This window comes from Bos javanicus, chromosome 17 (genome assembly GCF_032452875.1).
Source record: "Bos javanicus breed banteng chromosome 17, ARS-OSU_banteng_1.0, whole genome shotgun sequence".
NCBI classification, from domain to species: Eukaryota; Metazoa; Chordata; class Mammalia; order Artiodactyla; family Bovidae; genus Bos; species Bos javanicus.
The window spans coordinates 58,539,496-58,558,463 of record NC_083884.1 but is presented as its reverse complement, the minus strand read 5'-3'; the positions used below and the strand labels follow the sequence as shown (position 1 = coordinate 58,558,463).

General features: G+C 46.8%; 1 protein-coding gene and 1 pseudogene across 4 annotated transcripts in view; one reads left to right on the top strand and one right to left on the bottom strand.

Annotated features, from left to right (window-relative positions):
- TESC (tescalcin) overlaps positions 1-18,968 on the bottom strand; it is a 64,412-nt gene that overhangs the window by 27,637 nt on the left and 17,807 nt on the right. For all 4 annotated transcript variants that reach the window (XM_061384895.1, XM_061384896.1, XM_061384893.1 and 1 more), the window contains exon 2: positions 7,172-7,241. In XM_061384895.1, the coding sequence (XP_061240879.1) occupies positions 7,172-7,241 (70 nt within the window). The remainder of the gene's footprint in view (positions 1-7,171; positions 7,242-18,968) is intronic.
- LOC133228864 (voltage-dependent anion-selective channel protein 3-like) lies at positions 10,171-11,092 on the top strand (annotated as a pseudogene).

Below are 18,968 nucleotides of genomic sequence, written 5' to 3'. Positions count from 1 at the left end.
ATCTCGGCACTAAAGAAACAAAGCTTCTTTCCATGCTCCGACATCCCAGCAAGGCTTCCCGAACGTGCCCGAGGATCAGAGAGGTTGAAGGCTCAGCCTGGGGTCACACAGGAAACCTGTGGCAGACTGGGGGCCAGAACACTGTCCGGGGCTGCTCACCCCTTCTGCCCAGGGAGGATGTGCAGGAAAGCCTAGGAGGACGGGAAAAGCTGCCCCCACGCCCTTCTCCAGCCCTGGAGGGTGGATGAGGGTCAGGCAAAGCAGCTCCAGGGGCTGGGAGGGGGCCCTGCATGCAGGCCTGTTTGCACCAGCGCTACATTTGGGTGGGGTCACCTCCTCCTGCAGGCTGGGCTGGCCTGTCACTGAGTGCAGCTGACACTGCCTGCCCAGCAGAGGCTGCAGACGCTGGAGCAGGGGCCGCGGTGTTGCTAATGGTGCCCTCATCCCAGGATGTCAGGGCACAGGGTCCTCAGAGAGCAGAGCAGGGAGACTGAGGTCCTTACTGGACACTCGCCAGTCACAGCCAGGCTCCCAGCTTCCTTACAGAGGGATCTCAGCACCAGGCTTGAGTCCCAGCTCCTCCACTTGTGAGCTGTGTGATCAGGGGCCAGGTATGTGACCTCTCTGAGCCTCACTTTCCCACGTCTCAGGTGGGGCGCTCTCCTACCTATGGGGTCATCTAAGGCACACGTTAAAGACTGTACGGCACAAAGCACGCTGGAAATAAGGTGGCTTATTATCTGTGAACCGTCTCCACGTGCCAGGCCCCCAGATAAATCCTTTCACCACAAACATGTAAGCCCTGTGAAGGAGGGCTGTTAATAACGCCGGGTCTCATGTATACCATGCTTGGCGTTACGGAGAACTCCTCCGGCCAGTGTGCTCATTCGCTTGTTCCTCACTTCACTGCTCTCATTCATCCGTTCATTCAATCAGCTGCTCCCAGAGCATCTATCCCGTCATAAGCCCCGGACTCAGCACCAGAACCAAAGAAGAGATCCAGCTTCTGTTCCCCAAGGGGCCGGCCGTCTGTTAGAGGGGGTGGGGGTGGCTGGAAGAGGGGCAGTTACAATTCTGTGCTGCAAATGCTAGGCTGGGGCACCCCCCAGGAGGGATCTGTGGGCTGGGGCATCCCCCAGGAGGGGTCTGTGGGAATGCAGGGGGCAGGAGAGTGTCTTGGAGGAGGTGATGTCCACACTGAGACCTCAACAAAGCAAAACCCAGCAGCTGAAGACTGTGGTGGACCCCAACTAAAGAGCATGGACGTGACATTGACTGGGGAGCCCTCAGGGCTAGGGAGCAGCGGCTACTTGCTGGGTCCAGGTGGACAGAGTCAGGGGTTACTTGAGGGCAGGGCTGGGAAGGCAATGCATATGGTGCTCCTGGGGGTGGCTGTGCAAGAGATGGGTAAGTGGTGGGCAGGGTGGCAGGCGGAGCCACCAGTTCAAACTCTCCCACATCCTGGCTTGACCTACAAGGTGTGGGAAGTAGGAGGCTGCACTTGGACGGCTCAGTACTTGGGAGAGGGGTGCCCCCTCCACCTATTCAAGCCTGGAGGGCAAATTGGATCCATTCCCAGGTGCTAGGCAAGGCCAACCTCACCAAGATGGCCTATGGTAGTTATAAATGCAGAGTCCTAGGCCCCACTCCAGTCTTGTGAACCAAAACCCACGTTTGAGCAAAATTCCCCGGTGATTTGCACACACACTAATGGTGGGAAAGAGCCAGGGTAGACCGCTCACTATAACCAAGACAAGGAAACAGCCTAAATGTCCATCAACAGAGGAGTGGATAAAGAAGATGTGGAACATATATACTCAGCCATAAAAAGAATGAAATAATGCCATTTGCAGCAACATGGATGAACCCAGAGTAATTTATCACATTAAGTCAGAAAGACAAAGACAAGTATCATATGATATCACTTATATATATGGAATCTAAAATATGAAATCTACTTATCTATGAAACATAAACAGACCCACAGACATAGAGGACAGACTCCTGTTGTCAAGGTGGAAGGGAGAGGTCAGAGGAGACAGGGATTGGGAGTTTCAGGTTAACAGATGCAAACTATTAAATACAGAATGATTGGAAGGGAAGAGGCAAAGCTGTCACTATATGCAGATGACATGATATTATACATATAGAAAATCCTAAGGACTCCACAAAAAAACTACTAGATCTGATAAATGAATTCAGCAAAGTAGCAGGATACAAGATTAACACTCAGAAAGCAGTTGCACTTCTTTACACTAATAATGAAATATCATCAGAAAGAAAATGTAAAAAAAAATACCTTTTAAAATTATACCAGCCCCCACCCCCAACAACAACAACAAAAAACCCTCAGGAAAAAAACCTCACCAGGGAGGTGAAAAGACTTAAAGGCAGATAACTACAAAACATTAAGAAATTACAGAAGATTCAAAGAAATGGAATGATATCCTATGTTCTTGAGTTGGAAGAATATTGTTAAAATGCCAATACTACCCAAAGCAATCTACAAATTTAATGTGATCCCTATAAATTACCCATGACATTTTTCATAGAACTAGAATAATCCAAAATTTTACATGGAACCATAAAAGACACAGAATTGCCAAAGCAATCCTAAGGAAAAAAAGTTGAGCATGAGGCATAACTCTCCCAGACTTCAGACTATACTACAAAAGTACAATAGTTAAAACAGTGTGGTATTACCGCAAAAACAGACACATGGATCAATAGAACAGAAGAGAGAACCCAGAAATAAACCCACACGCCTATGGTCAATTAATATTTGACAAAAGAAGTAAGAATATAAAATGGGAAGAAGACAATCTTCAGCAAGTGGTGTTGGGAAAGTTAAACAGCTACATGTAAATCAATGAAGTTGGAACACATCCTTACGGTCTACACAAAATAAACTAAAAGATGGCTTGAAGACATAAACATAAGACATGACATCATAAAACTCCTAGAAGAGAGCATAGGCAAAATATCCTGATATAAAATCATATCAACTTTTTTTGTCAGTCTCCAAAGTCGACAGAAATAAAAGCAAACAAATAGGAAATATTTAAACTGACAAGCTTTTGTACAACAGGGGAAACTATTTTTAAAAAAGGAAAAGACAATCTATGGAATAGGAGAAAATATTTGCAAATGATGTGACTGACAAGGGCTTATATATACAAACAGTTCATACAACTCAACAACAACAAAACAACCCAATTAAAAAGGGGCTGCTGCTGCTGCTGCTGCTAAGTTGCTTCAGTCGTGTCCAACCCTGTGCGATCCCACAGACAGCAGCCCACCAGGCTCCCCTGTCCCTGGGATTCTCCAGGCAAGAACACTGGAGTGGGTTGCCATTTCCTTCTCCAATGCATGAAAGTGAAAAGTGAAAGTGAAGTCGCTTAGTCGTGTCCGACTCTTAGCGACCCCATGGACTGTAGCCTACCAGGCTCCTCTGTCCATGGGATTTTCCAGGCCAGAGTAGTGGAGTGGGTTGCCATTGCCTTCTCCTAAAAAGGGGCAGAAAGCCTAAACAGACATTTCTCCAAAGAAGATATACAGATGGCCAGCAGCACGTGAAAAGAGGCTCAGCATTACTAATGAGAGAAATGCAAATCAAAACTACAATGAGGTATCACCTCACACCAGTCAGAAGGTTGTCATTAAAAAATCTACACATAACAAATGCTGGAGAGGGTGTGGAGGAAAGGGAACCCTCCTACAGTGTTGGTGGGGATGTAAATTGGTGCAGCCACTATGGAAAACAACACTGAGATTCCTTAAACTAAAAACAAAACCACCACATGATCTAGCAATCCCACTCCTGGACATATGTCTGGAGAAAACCATAATTCAAAAAGATACATGCACCCCAGTGTTCACTGCAGCACTGTTTACAGTAGCCAAGACACAGAAACAAACTAAATGCCCACTGCCAGAGGAATGGGTAAAGAAGATGTGGTACACATACACAATGGGATATTACTCAGCCATAAAAAAGAACGAAATAACACCATTTGCAGCAACACGGATGCAACTAGAGAGTCTCACAGTGAGTGAAGTTAGAAAGAGAAAGACAAATACCACATGATACCACTTATACATGGAATCCAAAGCATGGCACAATGAACCTATCTACAAAGTGGAAAAAGACTTACATAGAGAACAGGCTTGTGGGTGCCAAGGGGGAGAGGCTTGGCGGAAGGAGGGAGGAGGAGTTTGGGGTTAGTAGATGGAAACTATTACATTTAGAATGGATAAACGACAAGGTCCTACTATATAGCACAAGGAACTACATCCAATCTCCTGGGATAGACCGTAACAAAAAAGACTATAAAAAAGAATCTATACGTGGGTATAACAGAGTCACTCTGCTGTGGAGCAGAAATTAACACGATACTGTATGTCAACTATATTTTAACAAGAAAATAATGGATAAACAACATGGCCCTACTGTATAGCACAGGGGGCTATATTCAATATCCTGAAATAAATCACAATGAATAAGAACGAGAATATATAAGTAACACTGAATCACTTTCTGTACAGAAGAAATTAATACAACATTGTAAATTGACTATACTACAATAAAATTTTAAAAAAAAAGTGTAGAGCTCAACACGTTAGTATATCCTTGGAAAAGCCCATGAAGGGTTGCTGGGCAACACAGTCTGGCTCCAAAGCTACAGCCTCAGAGTGGGAGGGCTTCCTGCTCACACAGCACCTTCCCTCCTCACCTCCACTCCAGCCTGAGGATCAGTGGCCACTGCTTGGGCACCTCAGGGTGCATCCTCATGACCTCACCAATGGTGGAATGATGACAGTCCTGTTTGCCAAATACCAACCCAGCTCAGAACAGAGGTGTACCATGTGCGTCTGCTCATCTTTAATGCTCAAATCAAATCCCAAATGACCACGCTCACTTTACAGAAGAGACAGGCTCAGAGAAACACAGCAACTAACCCAAAGTCAACCAGCCAGGGACACAGATGTTTCAAATACGATTTGTTTCCCAGACCTGGGTTTTTGCCTCTGCTTCCCCCAAGTCTGAAAAGTATACATGTGTGGAATTGAAACCTGAGGCCTCTCACCAAACCAAGACCCATGGACCCCAGACACATAACAACGAGAAGCCCAGGGCAGATTGTGACATGCTGGGGGCACAGCATGCTGGAAAATCATCTTGAGAAAGGGGGCTCTGCCATTACACACCCCCAATTAAGAGTTGCACGGTGGTCCTGTCCCCCAAGCACAGGTACTGCCTGCCTGGCACAGCACATGTGCCCATGAACTTCTAAAGAAATGGAGGATGCCCTTGACACTTCCATGTTCCAATATCCAGGTGTACCTGTGTCAGCTCACCTGAGACCTGCATCCATTCCTCAGCCCCTGGTCCAAGGAAGCCCACCTTGCCCTGGGAAATCACCCCACCCTCCACCCCTCCCCTTGGCAAGTGACCCCGCCCTGCTCACTCACAGCTGTGGGGGAAAAAAAAACAGTTTGCTGGTTACCCCTGGCCACAGTGATTGGCTCAGCCTTGGGCATGTGACCCCATAGGAAGCCAGGGGATCTTCTGCTGGGCTCATTACTGGGATTAGTAAGAGAGACTGTGTAGAATTCAAGAAGCCAGTCCCAGGCCTCCTTGGTGATCCGATGGTTAAGAATCTGCCTGCCAGTGCAGGGGACATGGGTTCGATCCCTGGTCTGGGAAGATCCCACATGCTGTGTGGCATCTGAGCCCATGTGTCACAACTACTGAGTCAGAGCTCCAGAGCCCGTGAGACTCACCTACTGAAGCCCGCACGCCTAGAGCCTGGGGTCTGCAACTAGAGAAGCCGCTGCAGTGAGAAGCCCGAGCGTTGCAACAGAGTAGTCCCCGATTGGTGCAACCAGAGAAAGCCCACACACAGTAACAAAGACCCAGCAGAATCATAAATGAATAAATAAACCTTAAAACTTTAAAAAGTCAGTCCTGATTTCACTTACTTCTGTCTTGGATCCAATCAAATTAAGACCAATGGCCCCCAGAACCTTGAGACCGCCAGACTCTGAGCTCTGGAAACGGATGCTCTTGAGACTATGACGCGGTGGATTAACATGCCATTGTTTAGACAGATGAGACAAATCGGACAGTATTTACATGTTGTTTTCCATTCAAACTTGGGTCAATTTTAAATCCACTTACTAAGAAAACAAGACACTTTCCTGGACTACTAAAAGGTTTAAAGTTCCAAGTCTGTAGCCTTGAGACTCTGCATGCCTATTTTAGGAAACTACATCTGTTAGATAGTTTGTGGCAGGGCAGCATTCGCTTTATGTTGGAAACGGTTCGGCTCCAAGCGTCTTCCTCACCAAGTCAGATCAACTCACTGACGAGGAACTCTCATAGCCTGGTTTGAAATGACATGGCCACTACCCAAGACTGAACACTCGTTCCCAGGAGGAGACGCACAGTCCGAGGCATTCCTCCTCAGAAAAAAGTTAAACCACCCACCTTCTAAGAGATTCACATGAAATAACGCGACGTAAAACGGTGGTTTTCCTAGACAGAAATCCACAGCTGCCGCCCACCATCTTGTCTGGGGCTGGAACTACTGACCAGAGGAAGCAGAGTCAAGACACCCTCATGACAGCATCCAACTCTGGAACTGAGGCACACCGCAACCGATTCACCTTGGGGTGCCTGGCACTGGGCATGGTCCTGGCATTCGACAGGCCCGCCCTTTGTGCCTGGGTTCCAGGGAAGTCGGGGTAGTCGGGGTAAAGTGGCTGACCAGCTTTTCATCCCACTTGTCTTCCCTCCAGTTATAATCTTCTGACTCCAGTTAGAACCATGATCCTGGCATTCGACAGGCCCTCCCTATGTGTCTGGGGTCCCAGGGAAGTCGGGGTAAAGTGGCTGACCGACCAGCTTTTCATCCCTTTTGTCTTCCCTTCAGTATAATCTTCTGACCCCAGTTAGAACCAGGTGGGGTTCCTCCCCCCCGGCCCAGTTAAGGACAGCTTGTCTAGAAGGGACCCAAAGCACTGAGGGAACTACAAGTTTGTCTCAGGAAATGGGACCACCCAGGGGCTCTGGCAGAGCCAGCCAGCACTCAGGGGAAGAGATATATGGAAAGGGACCTCCTCTAGGACCACAGTCCTGCCGACGCCTACACCCAGCTGCCCGTCTTACCGGATGGTGGGCTGGTCTCCGCTCAGCTGCTTAAACCTCCGGTGGAGCTGCTCAATCTGGTCTGATGAGACTGCAGGGGGGAAAAAAGAAAGAAAGAAAAGGCATCACCGACCTCTGAACTCAGAGCTGCAGGAGGCAGGCTGGACCCTCATCCCCTCTCCTGTTCGGTTCATTCTCGGGTCATATCCCACCAAGGCAAAACTGAGCGTGGGATGAAGCAGCAGAGAAAGGGTCTGCCATTCCTCCTGGTAATGCAGTGCTGGGGTTGCTGGCTCTGACCCCCTCAGCAGTAAGACAATTACTACTAACAACAGCTCCTGGCGAACAGGACAAACGTGAACCAGCTCACCCTCTCCTTCCTCAGCTCGTTAAGAGAGATCGTATCGGCTTGTCTGGCTTTCTCCCCTCCCACTCCTGAAGATGGGTGTCTTCCCCGATGAGAAAGGGGCTTCGTGTGTCACGTCTTAAGAAACAGAGGATGAGGGGAGGGCGAGATGGTTCAGGCTGGTGCCAGAAGTGATTCGGGGAAGACCTGTAGTCAGAAGAGTACAGAGAATCTGGTAAAAGCAGGGGAAGTGGAAGGAAAAGAAGCGGACTTCTGGTCATTGCTGCTGTGGGCGATGCATTTACATAACCTCAACTGTTTCATTTTTTTCCCTTCCCGTTTGAGATATAACTGATGTACAGCACAGCACTGTAGACGTTTAAGGTGTACTGCAAATGATTTGACTCACACAGTGAGTGAAACAGTGACCATGTTTAAGTTTAGTGAATATCCATCTCATATGCAAAATTAAATAAGTCACCAAAGGAATCAAAGACACAATCAAAAAACACCTAGAGACAGATGACCATGAAAACACAATGATCCAAAACCTATGGGATGCAGCAAAAGCAGTTCTAAGAAAGAAGTTTATAGCAATACAATGGTACCTCAGGAAATAGGAAAAATCTCAAATAAAGAGCCTAACCTTACACCTGGAATAACCAGAGAAAGAACAGACAAAACCCAAAGTTAGTAGAAGAAATCATAAGGATCAGAGCAGCAATAAATGAAACGGAGACCAAGAAAACAAAAGATCAATGAAACTCAAAGCTGGTTCTTTGAAAAGATAAAGAAAATTGACACACCTTTAGCCAGACTCATCAAGAAAAAAAGGAGAGGCCTCAAATTAATAAAATGAAAACTGAGAAGTTACAATGGACATCACAGAAATACAAAGCATCGTAAGAGATTACTCTAGCAACTGTAAGTCAATAAAACGGTCAACCTATAAGAAACAAATTCTTAAAAAAAAAAAAAAAGATTATTTGTTTATTGGTTTTGTTTCAGCTGTGCGGCCCAGAATGGCATGTGGGATCTTAGTGCCCCGACCAGGGATTGATCCCGCACACTCTGCCGTGGAAGCGTGGAGTCTTAACCACTGGACTGCCAGAGAACTCTCCTGGACAAATTCTTAGGTACAACCTTCCAAGACTGAACCGTGGAGAAATAGAAAATACGAACAGACAAATTACAAGTACTGAAACTGCAACTGTGATTAAAAATCTTCCAACAAACAAAAGTCCAAGACTAGATGGCTTCACAGGCAAATTCTATCAAATGGTTAGAGAAGAGTTACCACTTATACTTTTGAAACCCTTCCAAAAAACTGCAGAGGAAGGAACACTCCCAAGCTCATTCCACAAGGCCACCATCACCCCGATACCCAAATCAGACAAAGACACCACACAAAAAAAGAAAATTATAGGTATCACTGATGAACATAAATGTAAAACTCCTCAATAGGGCTTCCCTGTGGTCCAGTGGTTAAGAACCTGCCTTGTAACACAAAGGATGTCAGTTCGATCCCTGGTCCTGGAAGATCCCACATGCCTCGGAGCAGTTAAGCCCATGTGCCACAACTACTGAGCCCGCTCTCTAGAGCCTGGGAGCCGCAACTACTGAGCCCACACACTGCGACTCCTGAAGCCCGCATGCCTGGAGCCTGTGCAACAATGAGAAGTCCCCACACCAATGAAGAGTAACCCCCGCTAGATGCAACAGGAGAAAGTCTGTGTGCAGCGATGAAGACCCACCATGGCCAATACATGAGTAAATAAATACTAAAAAAAAAAAAAAAATCCTCAGCAAAATACTAGCAAATCAAATCCAACAATACATTAAAAGGAACACACACCATGATCAAGTGGGATCTATCCCAGGGATGCAAGGATTCTTCAATATCCTCAAATCAGTCGGTGATATACCACATTAACAAACTGAAGAATAAAAACCATATAATCATCTCCATAGATGCAGAAAAAGCTTTTGACAAAATTCAACATCCATTTATGATAAAAATTCTCCCTAAAGTGGGCACAGAGGGGACTCACCCCAACATTAAAAAGCCCATATATGACAAACCCAGAGCTAACATCATTCTCAGCGATGAAAAGCTGAAAGTATCCCTCTAAGATTAGGGACAAGATGAGGATGTCCACTGTTACCACTTAAACTCAGCACAGTTTTGGAAGTCCTAGCTACAGCGATCAGAGAAGAAAGAGAAACAAAAGGCACATAAATTGGAAAAAGAAGTAAAGCTGTCACTGCTCGCAGATGACATGATACTATACATAGAAAATCCTAAAGATGCTCCCAGAAAACTACTAAAGCTCAAGGAATTTGGTAAAACTGCAGGATACAAAATTAGTTACACAGAAATCACTTGCATTCCTATACACTTACAATGTAAGAGCAGAAGGGAAATTCAGGAAATAACCTATTACACCAGAAAGGATAAATACCTAGGAATACACCTACTTAAGGAGGCAAAAGACCTGTGACTTGAAAACTACAAGACACTGATCAAAGAAATCGAAGATGACATAAACAGATGGAGAGATACACTACATCCTCAGATTGGAAGACCTTCAGCAGCGCCCCAGGCAGAGCGGAGAGGCCCTCCGGCCGGAGATGGGGTAACCGACTTCCTGTGACCTAGGAGAGGCTGCTAAAGATGTCTTCAATAAAGGATATGGATTTGGCACGGTCAAAATAGATCTGGGAACCAAGTCATATAGTGGAGTGGAATTTTCTACTTCTGGTAATGCTTACACAGATACAGGGAAAGCATCAGGCAACCTAGAGGCAAATACAAGGTTGGTAACTACAGCCTGACCTTCACCCAAGAGTGGAACACAGACAATACTCCTGGGACAGAAATTGCTTGGGAGAATAAGTCGGCTGAAGGACTGAAACCGACTCTTAATACCATATTTGTACCGCACACAGGAAAGAAGAATGGGAAAGTGAAGGCCTCCTATAAAGGGGATTGTTTCAGTCTTGGCAGTCATATTGATATAGATTTTTCTGGCCAACCATCTATGGCTGGGCTGTGCTGGCCTTTGAAGGTTGACTTGCTATCAGATGAGTTCTGACACAGCTGATTCCAAATTGTCACAGAATAATTTTGCCTTGGGTTAACAAAGCCGCAGACCTCCAGCTGCACACTCACAGGAATGACGGCACGAATTTGGAGGGTCCGTCTGCCAGAAGGTGAGCGACAAGACTGAAATGTTAATGAATGTCACGTGGATGGGTGAGAGGAACAACACCCACTTTGGCATCTCTGCTAAGTACACGCTGGACTCTAGAACTTCTCTCTCTGCTCAAGTAAATAATACCAGCCTGATTGGACTGGGTTACACTCAGACCCTTCGACCTGGAGGGAAACTGACCCTGTCAGCTCTAATCGATGGAAAGAACATCAATGCAGGAGGGCACACAGTCGAGCTGGGATTGGAACTGGAAGCTTAATGTGGTTTGGAGGTGAAGAGAAATGTGTTTGGGCCTTAAAATTCTTCTTTGAAATTTCAAAAGCATGAACTTCTTATTCTTCCGAAGGATTCTGATCCTCCCCACACTGAAGCCTGGGTTCGGAGCCCATCCTAAGGGGAGGCGTGTTTGGAGGCATGCCCAGAGGTTGCCACGTTCGTGCCGCCCTTCAGTTTCACAGTGTTATTTTCAACGTGTTCCTCAGGACGGTGTAGTGTCATGTACAAAGGAGATGACCTGCCCCTGCGGCTGTCCATCACGTCCTGCGTGTCCCACGCCACTTTTTCATGACCTTGTAACATACTGGTCTCTGTGCAGTAGTGGAATCTTTGGTTTTGCATCAGAGTAAAATAAAATAAACCCATCACATTTGGAACATAAATAAATAAGTGGAAGACTGTACCTTCTGAAGCTAAGTCGCTTCAGTCGTGTCCGACTCTTTGCGGCCCTATGGACTGTAGATTGCCAGGCTCCTCTGGGATTCTCCAGGCAAGAATACTGGAGTAGGTTGCCATTTCCTCCTTCAGGGGATATTCTCGACCCAGGGATCAAGCCCACATCTCTTACATCTCCTGCATTGGCAGGCAGGTTCTTTACCACTAGTGCCACCTGAGAAGCCCCTAAAAACACACAGGTATCTATATGTCTGATTCTTTGTGATCCCATGGACTGTAGCCTGCCAGGCTCCTCTGTCCATGGAATTCTCCAGGGGAGAATACTGCAGTGGGTCACCATTCTCTTCTCTGGGGGATCTTCCCAACAAAGGGATCGAACCCAGGTCTCCTGCATTACAGGCAGATTCTGTACCAACTGAACTGTCTTCAGCCAATTCCTCCTCTCCCCATCCCCAACTGTTTCAGAAAACCCACATACAGGTTTGCTTTTTAATTACCATTTTTAGTAGGTGGGCCCTGTTTTCTTCCACAGCTAAGACCAGACCTGGTGGGTTCCAGGATTTAGAGAGTTTCCACCCACATGCTTGCTTTACGAAATGCACAATATTAGACACTTCTGTGTACCTTCTCACCTCCTCCTCAAAACACCCTGTGAACAGATACTTTTCTCCTCTTTTACATCATTTGAATAGTGCAGCTCGGAGGGTGCTGTACTCACACAACTGTGATTGGCAGAGTTGGGAATTCAACCCCAAGTCTCCCCAACTCCAAAGACCACACCCCCCAACCGCTACGCAACACTGCCTCTTTTCCCAGAACATCCTGGTGTTTGAGGCCCTCAAGCCTGGTGTCTGGGGACTATGTATGTGTTCAGTCGCTAAGTTGTGCCCAACTCTTGGCGACTTCATGAACTGCAGCTCGCCAGGCTCCTCCGTCCATGGGATTTCCTAAGCAAGAATACTGGAGTGGGTTGCCATTTCCTCCTCCAGGGGATCTTCCTGACCCAGGGATTAAACCCGTGTCTCCTGCATTGGCAGGTGGGTTCTTTACCACTGTGCCACCCGAGAAGCCCCGGGGGACTGCATACAGTTCAGGCAAAAATTTCTGAAACCGCCTCTGGCCTGGGGCAGGGCTCACTCCTCCCACCACACTCTCGACATCTCTCATCCCTCAAGCAGCTTTTCTCTTCCTGTTTAAGGCGGCTAATATCTGGGGTCAAGTGGCCACCTTACTTCATGTTCTTTTTTTTTCCTTTTTGGCCTCAGGCTCCAGCTGTCATCTCTTCAAGAATCTACAACTCAGAGTTCTCAAGCTTCTCTAGAAGCTGTAGTTGGCTAGAAATGATCACTACAACGACCAAGCCATCCTGAAGGCCTGCCATGTGCTGGGGGAGTGGGACATCTCCAAGCATTAGCTCATCTGTTCTCAGGAAACCATGGGAGGGGGGCCACATCCCATGGTACAGATGTAGAAACTGATGCTTGGAAAGGTTAGGTAAGCCCTGGGGACAGTCACTACTTTTCCAGAGAAAAATACAGCCATTTGCGTCACATGCATGTTAGCACAGACATTCACATATTCCATGGTCTGGCCCATGCACCCAACAGAAATGCATATTTGCTGGGACTTCCTTGGTGGCCCAAACATGCATTTCTGTGCTTGCAATGCAGGGCACTCAGGTTCCATCCCTGGTCCGGAAACTAGATCCCACAGGCCACAACTAAGACCCAGCGTAGCCAAATTAAAAAAAAAAAAAAAAGCATATTTGCACTCAATCAGAGGATATGTAGAAGGATTTCATGGCAGTATGATCTGAAGAGCCCTGGACTTCAGCCATGTGGTGCTAGTGGTAAAGAACCCACCTATTAATGCAGGAGATGTAAGTGATGCGGGTTGGATCCCTGAATCGGGAAGATCCCCTGGAGGGGGAAATGGCAACCCTCTCCAGTATTCTTGCCTGGGAAATCCCATGGACAGAGTAGCCTGGCAGGCTACTGTCCATAGGGTTGCAAAGAGTTGAAGCAATTTAGCACATACTAACACAAGACTACAGCCATGAAATTAAAAGACACTTGCTCCTTGAAAGAAAAGCTATGACAAACTCAGTGTATTAAAAGGCAGAGACATCACTTTGCCAACAAAGTGATGGTTTTTATAGTCAAAGTTATGGTTTTTCTAGTATTCATGTATAGATGTGACAGGTGGACCATAAAGAAGGCTGAGAGCTGAAGAATTGATGCTTTCAAATTGTGGTGCTAGAAAACTCTAGAGAGTCCCTTAGACTACAAGGAGATCAAATCAGTCAATCCTAAAGGAAATCAACCCTGAGTATTCTTGGAAGGACTGATGCTGAATACTGACACTCTAATACTTTGGCGGCCATCTGATGGGAAGAGCCGACTCACTGGAAAAGACCCTGATGCTGGGAAAGACTGAAGGTAGGAGGAGAAGGGGGCATCAGAGGATGGGATGGTTGGATGGCATCACTGACTCAATGGACATGAGTTTAAGCAAACTCCGGGAAACAGTGAAGGGCAGGGAAGCCTGGAGCGCTGCAGCCCATGGGGCTGCAAAGAGTTGGATACAACTTAGCAACTGAACAGCAACAACAAACTGGAAATTACCTGAATGCCCCACAGCAGCAGAACAAAGTGGGTGTTCAGGGCCCAGTCGCTCAGTCATGTCTGACTCTTTGTGGCCCACCAGGCTCCTCTTCACGGGATTTTCCAGGCAAGAATACTAGAGAGAGTTGTCATTTCCTACTCCAGGGGATCTTCTCAACCCAGGGATCCAACAGGCAAGGTCTTTACCACTAGTGCCACCTGGGAAGCCCAGAGTGGGTGGTATATTCAAACAATGGAATAGTATGCAGCAGAAGATGAACGCGTAGTAGGCCATTAACTAGGGTGATTTTCAAAACATAACAACAAGCAGAAGCCAGGTATGAAAAGAGTACATACTTTATGACTCCATTTACATAAAGCACAAAACCCGGCAGAGCTCATCTGCAGTATTAGAAGTCAGTCTAGAAAGGCTACATACGGTATGATTCCAACTACACGACCTTCTGGAAGAGGCAAAACTTACCAAGACAGTAATAAGACCAGTGGTTACCAGGGGAAAGATGAGCTGATGAAGCACACAGAATTTTCAGGGCAGTGAACCTACTCTGTGTGAACCTTATACATTTGTCCAACTCAAAGAATGTAGGACACCAAAGTGAAGTGAAAAAGGGTTAGTTGCCCAGTCGTGTCTGAATCTTTGTGATCCCATGGACTGTAGCCCGCCAGGCTCCTCTGTCCATGGAATTCTCCTGGCAAGAATACTGGAATGGATGGCCATTCCCTTCTCCAGGGGATCTTACGGACCCAGGGATCGAACTCAGGTCTCCTGCACTGCAGGCAGATTCTTTACTGTCTGAACCACCAGGGAAGCCTGGACACCAAGGAACCTAACATAAGCCTAATGTAAACCATGAACTCTGGGCGTTGATATGTCAGTGTAGATCCATCTATTATAACAAAGGCCCCACGCTGCAGGGGGTGTTAATGGTAGGGAGGCTGTGCATGTGGGTGGGGGCAGGCGTGCTGTGCTGGGCTTAGTCGCTCAGTTGCTCAGTCGTGTCCGACTCTTTGCAACCCCATGGACTGTAGCCCACCAGGCTCCTCTGTCCATGGGGATTCTCCAGGCAAGAATACTGGTGTGGGTTGCCATGCCCTTCTCCAGGAGATCTTCCCAACCAAGGGATTGAACCCAGGTCTCCCACACTGCAGGTGGATTCTTTACCATCTCAGCCACCAGGGAAGCCTGGGGGCTGGGGTGCATGTAATCTCTTTTCCTTCCCATTAATTTGCTGTTAACCTTAAATGGCTAATAACAAAGTCTTAATTTTTTTTAAAGTTACAACAGCAGTTGCCCTTGACGGGGTAGTAACTTGAACAGGGCATGAGAGGGTTTCTGGGGGCTGGAAAGGTTTCATTCTTGACCCAGCAGCAGGTTACACAGCTGTGGAAAGTTTGTGGAACTGTATGCTCATGCGTGATGCACTTTTCTATAGGTGACCGTGCAATAAGACATTTGAGAAGCTCAGTAATGCTACATGTTGGGGATCTATCCTGAAAGAATAAATCCAACAGGTACAGTGAGATGAGTTTGTAAGTGTGTTCACTGTGTATTCTCCACAACAGCTTAACAACTGGACTCAATCTCAGTGCCCCCCAAAAGCAGGTCAGTTAAGTATTCTATGGTGTGTGTGTGCATGCTCAGTTGTGTCTGACTCTTTGCAACCTTTTGGACTGTAGCCCACCAGGCTCCTCTTGTCCATGGGATTTTTTCAGGCAAGAATATGGGAGTGGGTTGCCGTTTCCTCCTCCGGGGGATCTTCCCAACCCAGGGATCGAACTCGTGTCTCCTGTGTCTTCTGCACTGCAGGTTAGTTCTTTACAGAGCCATCCGGGAAGCCCCCACCTTATGGTGTGTTTAGCCAATTAAACAATAAAAAAGGACGCTGAGAATTCCCTGGTGGTCCAGTGATTAAGACTCCGCATTTCCACTGCAGGGGGCGAAGGTTCGATCTCTGCTCGGGGGGCTGAGATCTCACATGCCGGGCGGGCAGCGCAGCCGAAAAAAAAGATTTTAAAAAGGATGCTGACTTTAAAAGGGACAGCTGTGTATTTAACAGGAACATACATTCTAACATAATGTTGTCTAAAACAACCTGCTACAAAGACAGCAAGACTCCATTTTGGGGGGAACATCTAAATATACATAAATGCATGCAAGTAATGGAAGTCAACTTGTTTTCCCAAAATAATAATAGCAATTATCTCTCAACACTGGGATTAAAGACTCTTCTTGTTTGTTCTGCTTCCACTCATCTATATTTTCCAAATCTTCCATAATATACAATGTATACTTATTAGTCATATAAGGATTTAAGCAGGTCCCATATGGGACAGCTGAGGAATCTCAAAAATAGTGTTAATGGTGAATCATTCACTGGCAAGTACACATCCTGGGCACACATGTACTATTTAATCCTTTCCGTGACCCTGTGACTGACCAACAATTCCCACTTTATAGACAAGAAATGGAGGTCCTGAGGGGGTCGGGAATTTGCTCAAGGTCACTAAACTTAGAAAGCAGCAGCCCCAGGATATGAACATAGTTTGTCTGACAGAACATGTGTGATTCAGTCTGCTTGTTTTGTTTGTAGCTGACACCCCACACTGCCTCCCTTTGGGTGATTGGATTGTGTGTGTGTGTGTGCGCTCAGTCGCTCAGCTGTGTCTGACTCTTTGGGACCCCATGGACTGCAGCCCACCAGGCTCTTCTGTCTATGGGATTTCCCAGGCAAGAATACTGGAGTGGTTTGCCATTTCCCACTCCAGGAGATCTTCCCAACACAGGGATCGAACCCACATCTCTTGCGTCCCCTGCATCGGCAGGCAGACTCTTTATCACGGTGCCACCTGGGAAGCCCGGGTGATCAGAGTTTACTGGCCAATTAGAGTCCCCACAGATCAAAAAAAAAAAAGGAATACACTGATGCAGTTTGCAGCAACAGGGATGGACCTAGAGATTAGCATTCTGAATCAAATAAATCAGACCAAGAAAGTCTCTTATGACAGTGCTCATGTGTGAAATCTTAAAAAACGATACAAATGAATTTACAAAGCATAAGTGGACTTTCAGACATAGAAAACAAATTTATGGTTAACCAAAGGGGCAAAAGGGAGGGAAGAAGAAATTAGGAGCTTGGAATTAACATAAACACACCACTATATATGAAATAGAACAACAACAAGGTCCTATTGTATAGCACAGGGAACTATACTCAGTATCTTGTAATAACCCATAATGGAAACGCATCTAAAAGAGAATATATGTAACTAAATCACTTTGCTGTACACCTGAAATTAATACAACACTATAAATCAATTATATTTCAATAGAAAATTCAAAAATACACTGATGTGTTGCAAAATAATGATCAGAAATTATAGCCAAACACATGCTGCTAAACCATCTCCAAGAAAGATGAGTTCCCTTGAAGACACTGTGCTAAGTGAGAGACGCTGATCACAAAGCCCACGCCTGGCAGAATCCTCTTTACACAAAACGCTTAGAGAGGCAAAGCCACAGACACAGAAAGTAGACCAGTGGTTGCCTGGGGCTGAGGAAGGAGAGAAGGAATCACTGATAATAGCAAAGGAGTTTCTTCAGAGGGGGTTGACAAGGTTCTAGAATGATATTGTTACCCAACCCTTTGATTATACTAAAAGCTGCTGCTGCTGCTGCTAAGTCGCTTCAGTCATGTTCGACTCTGTGTGATCCCATAGATGGCAGCCCACCAGGCTCCCCCGTCCCTGGGATTCTCCAGGCAAGAACACTGGAGTGGATTGCCATTTCCTTCTCCAGTGCATGAAAATGAAAAGTGAAAGTGAAGTCGCTCAGTCGTGCCCGACTCTTAGTGACCCCATGGACTGCAGCCCACCAGGCTCCTCCGTCCATGGGATTTTCCAGGCAAGAGTACTGGAGTGGGGTGCCATTGCCTTCTCCGACACTAAAAGTTGAGCACACTGTAAAGGCGTGAGATGCAGGGGGTGAGTGACGGCTCAGTAAAGACGCTGAAAAGTAAGTTAGGGTGCCCCTGGTGGGCCAGGGGTAAAGAATCTGCCTGCCAACTCGGGATGCGGGTTTAATCCCGGGTCCTGGACGATTCCAAATGCCAAAGGGCAACGAAGCCCGAGCCGCAGCTGCTGAAGCCTGCACGCCTAGAGCCTGTGTTCCGCAACAAGGGAACTGCAATGAGAAGCCCACGCACAGCAACCAGAGTAGCCCCCGCTCGACACAACTAAAGAAAGCCCGCAGGGCGCAGCAACAAAGACCCAATACAGACAAAAATAAATAAATAAAATGTTTTTCAAAAGTTAGTGCACCATCATGACAACAACCATAGCTGTTAATTAACAAGAGGCATTCATCAAGCTGTGTCCTGGGCACAGCGCCCGACTCTATTCTTGACGAGCCTTGGCTCACATAAGCCTCAATCAATCCTACCAGGCAGGCACAGCTTTTCCCCCAACCTAGAGATGGGAACACTGAGACCTGTCCCAGGCCACACAGACAGGAACGGTGAATAAACTATAAACCACCGTAGGCCAGGTTTCTCTAATGAAGAGTTTTCAGCTGACGCCATCCAAAAGGCAAGCACACGTGTGCACCACACACCTTTCTGCCCTGCTGCACTGAAAGCAGAGGAATCAGGAGGAAAACTCCCGCAGCTCGGGTTCCCTTTTTGGCACCCAAACCTTCAGAGCCAAGAACTCAGTCCTTAACAAAGTTCTATGTGCCCTCATCACCAGCCTCCCAGGTTGATCCTGTCACACAGGGTCCCCCATACACATGTGCCCATGTCACACCCTGGAAGGCCCTGTCTGTCCTTCCCTCAAGGGTTCTCATGATCCCTTGATCTCATGATCCCTCTCAAAGTTTCCCTGCTCCTCACTCTGAGCCCTCTCTGTTTCCCCCACCCCCACTGTGAGGTCACAGTTGCCATGGGAACGAGAGGCAGAGACACCTC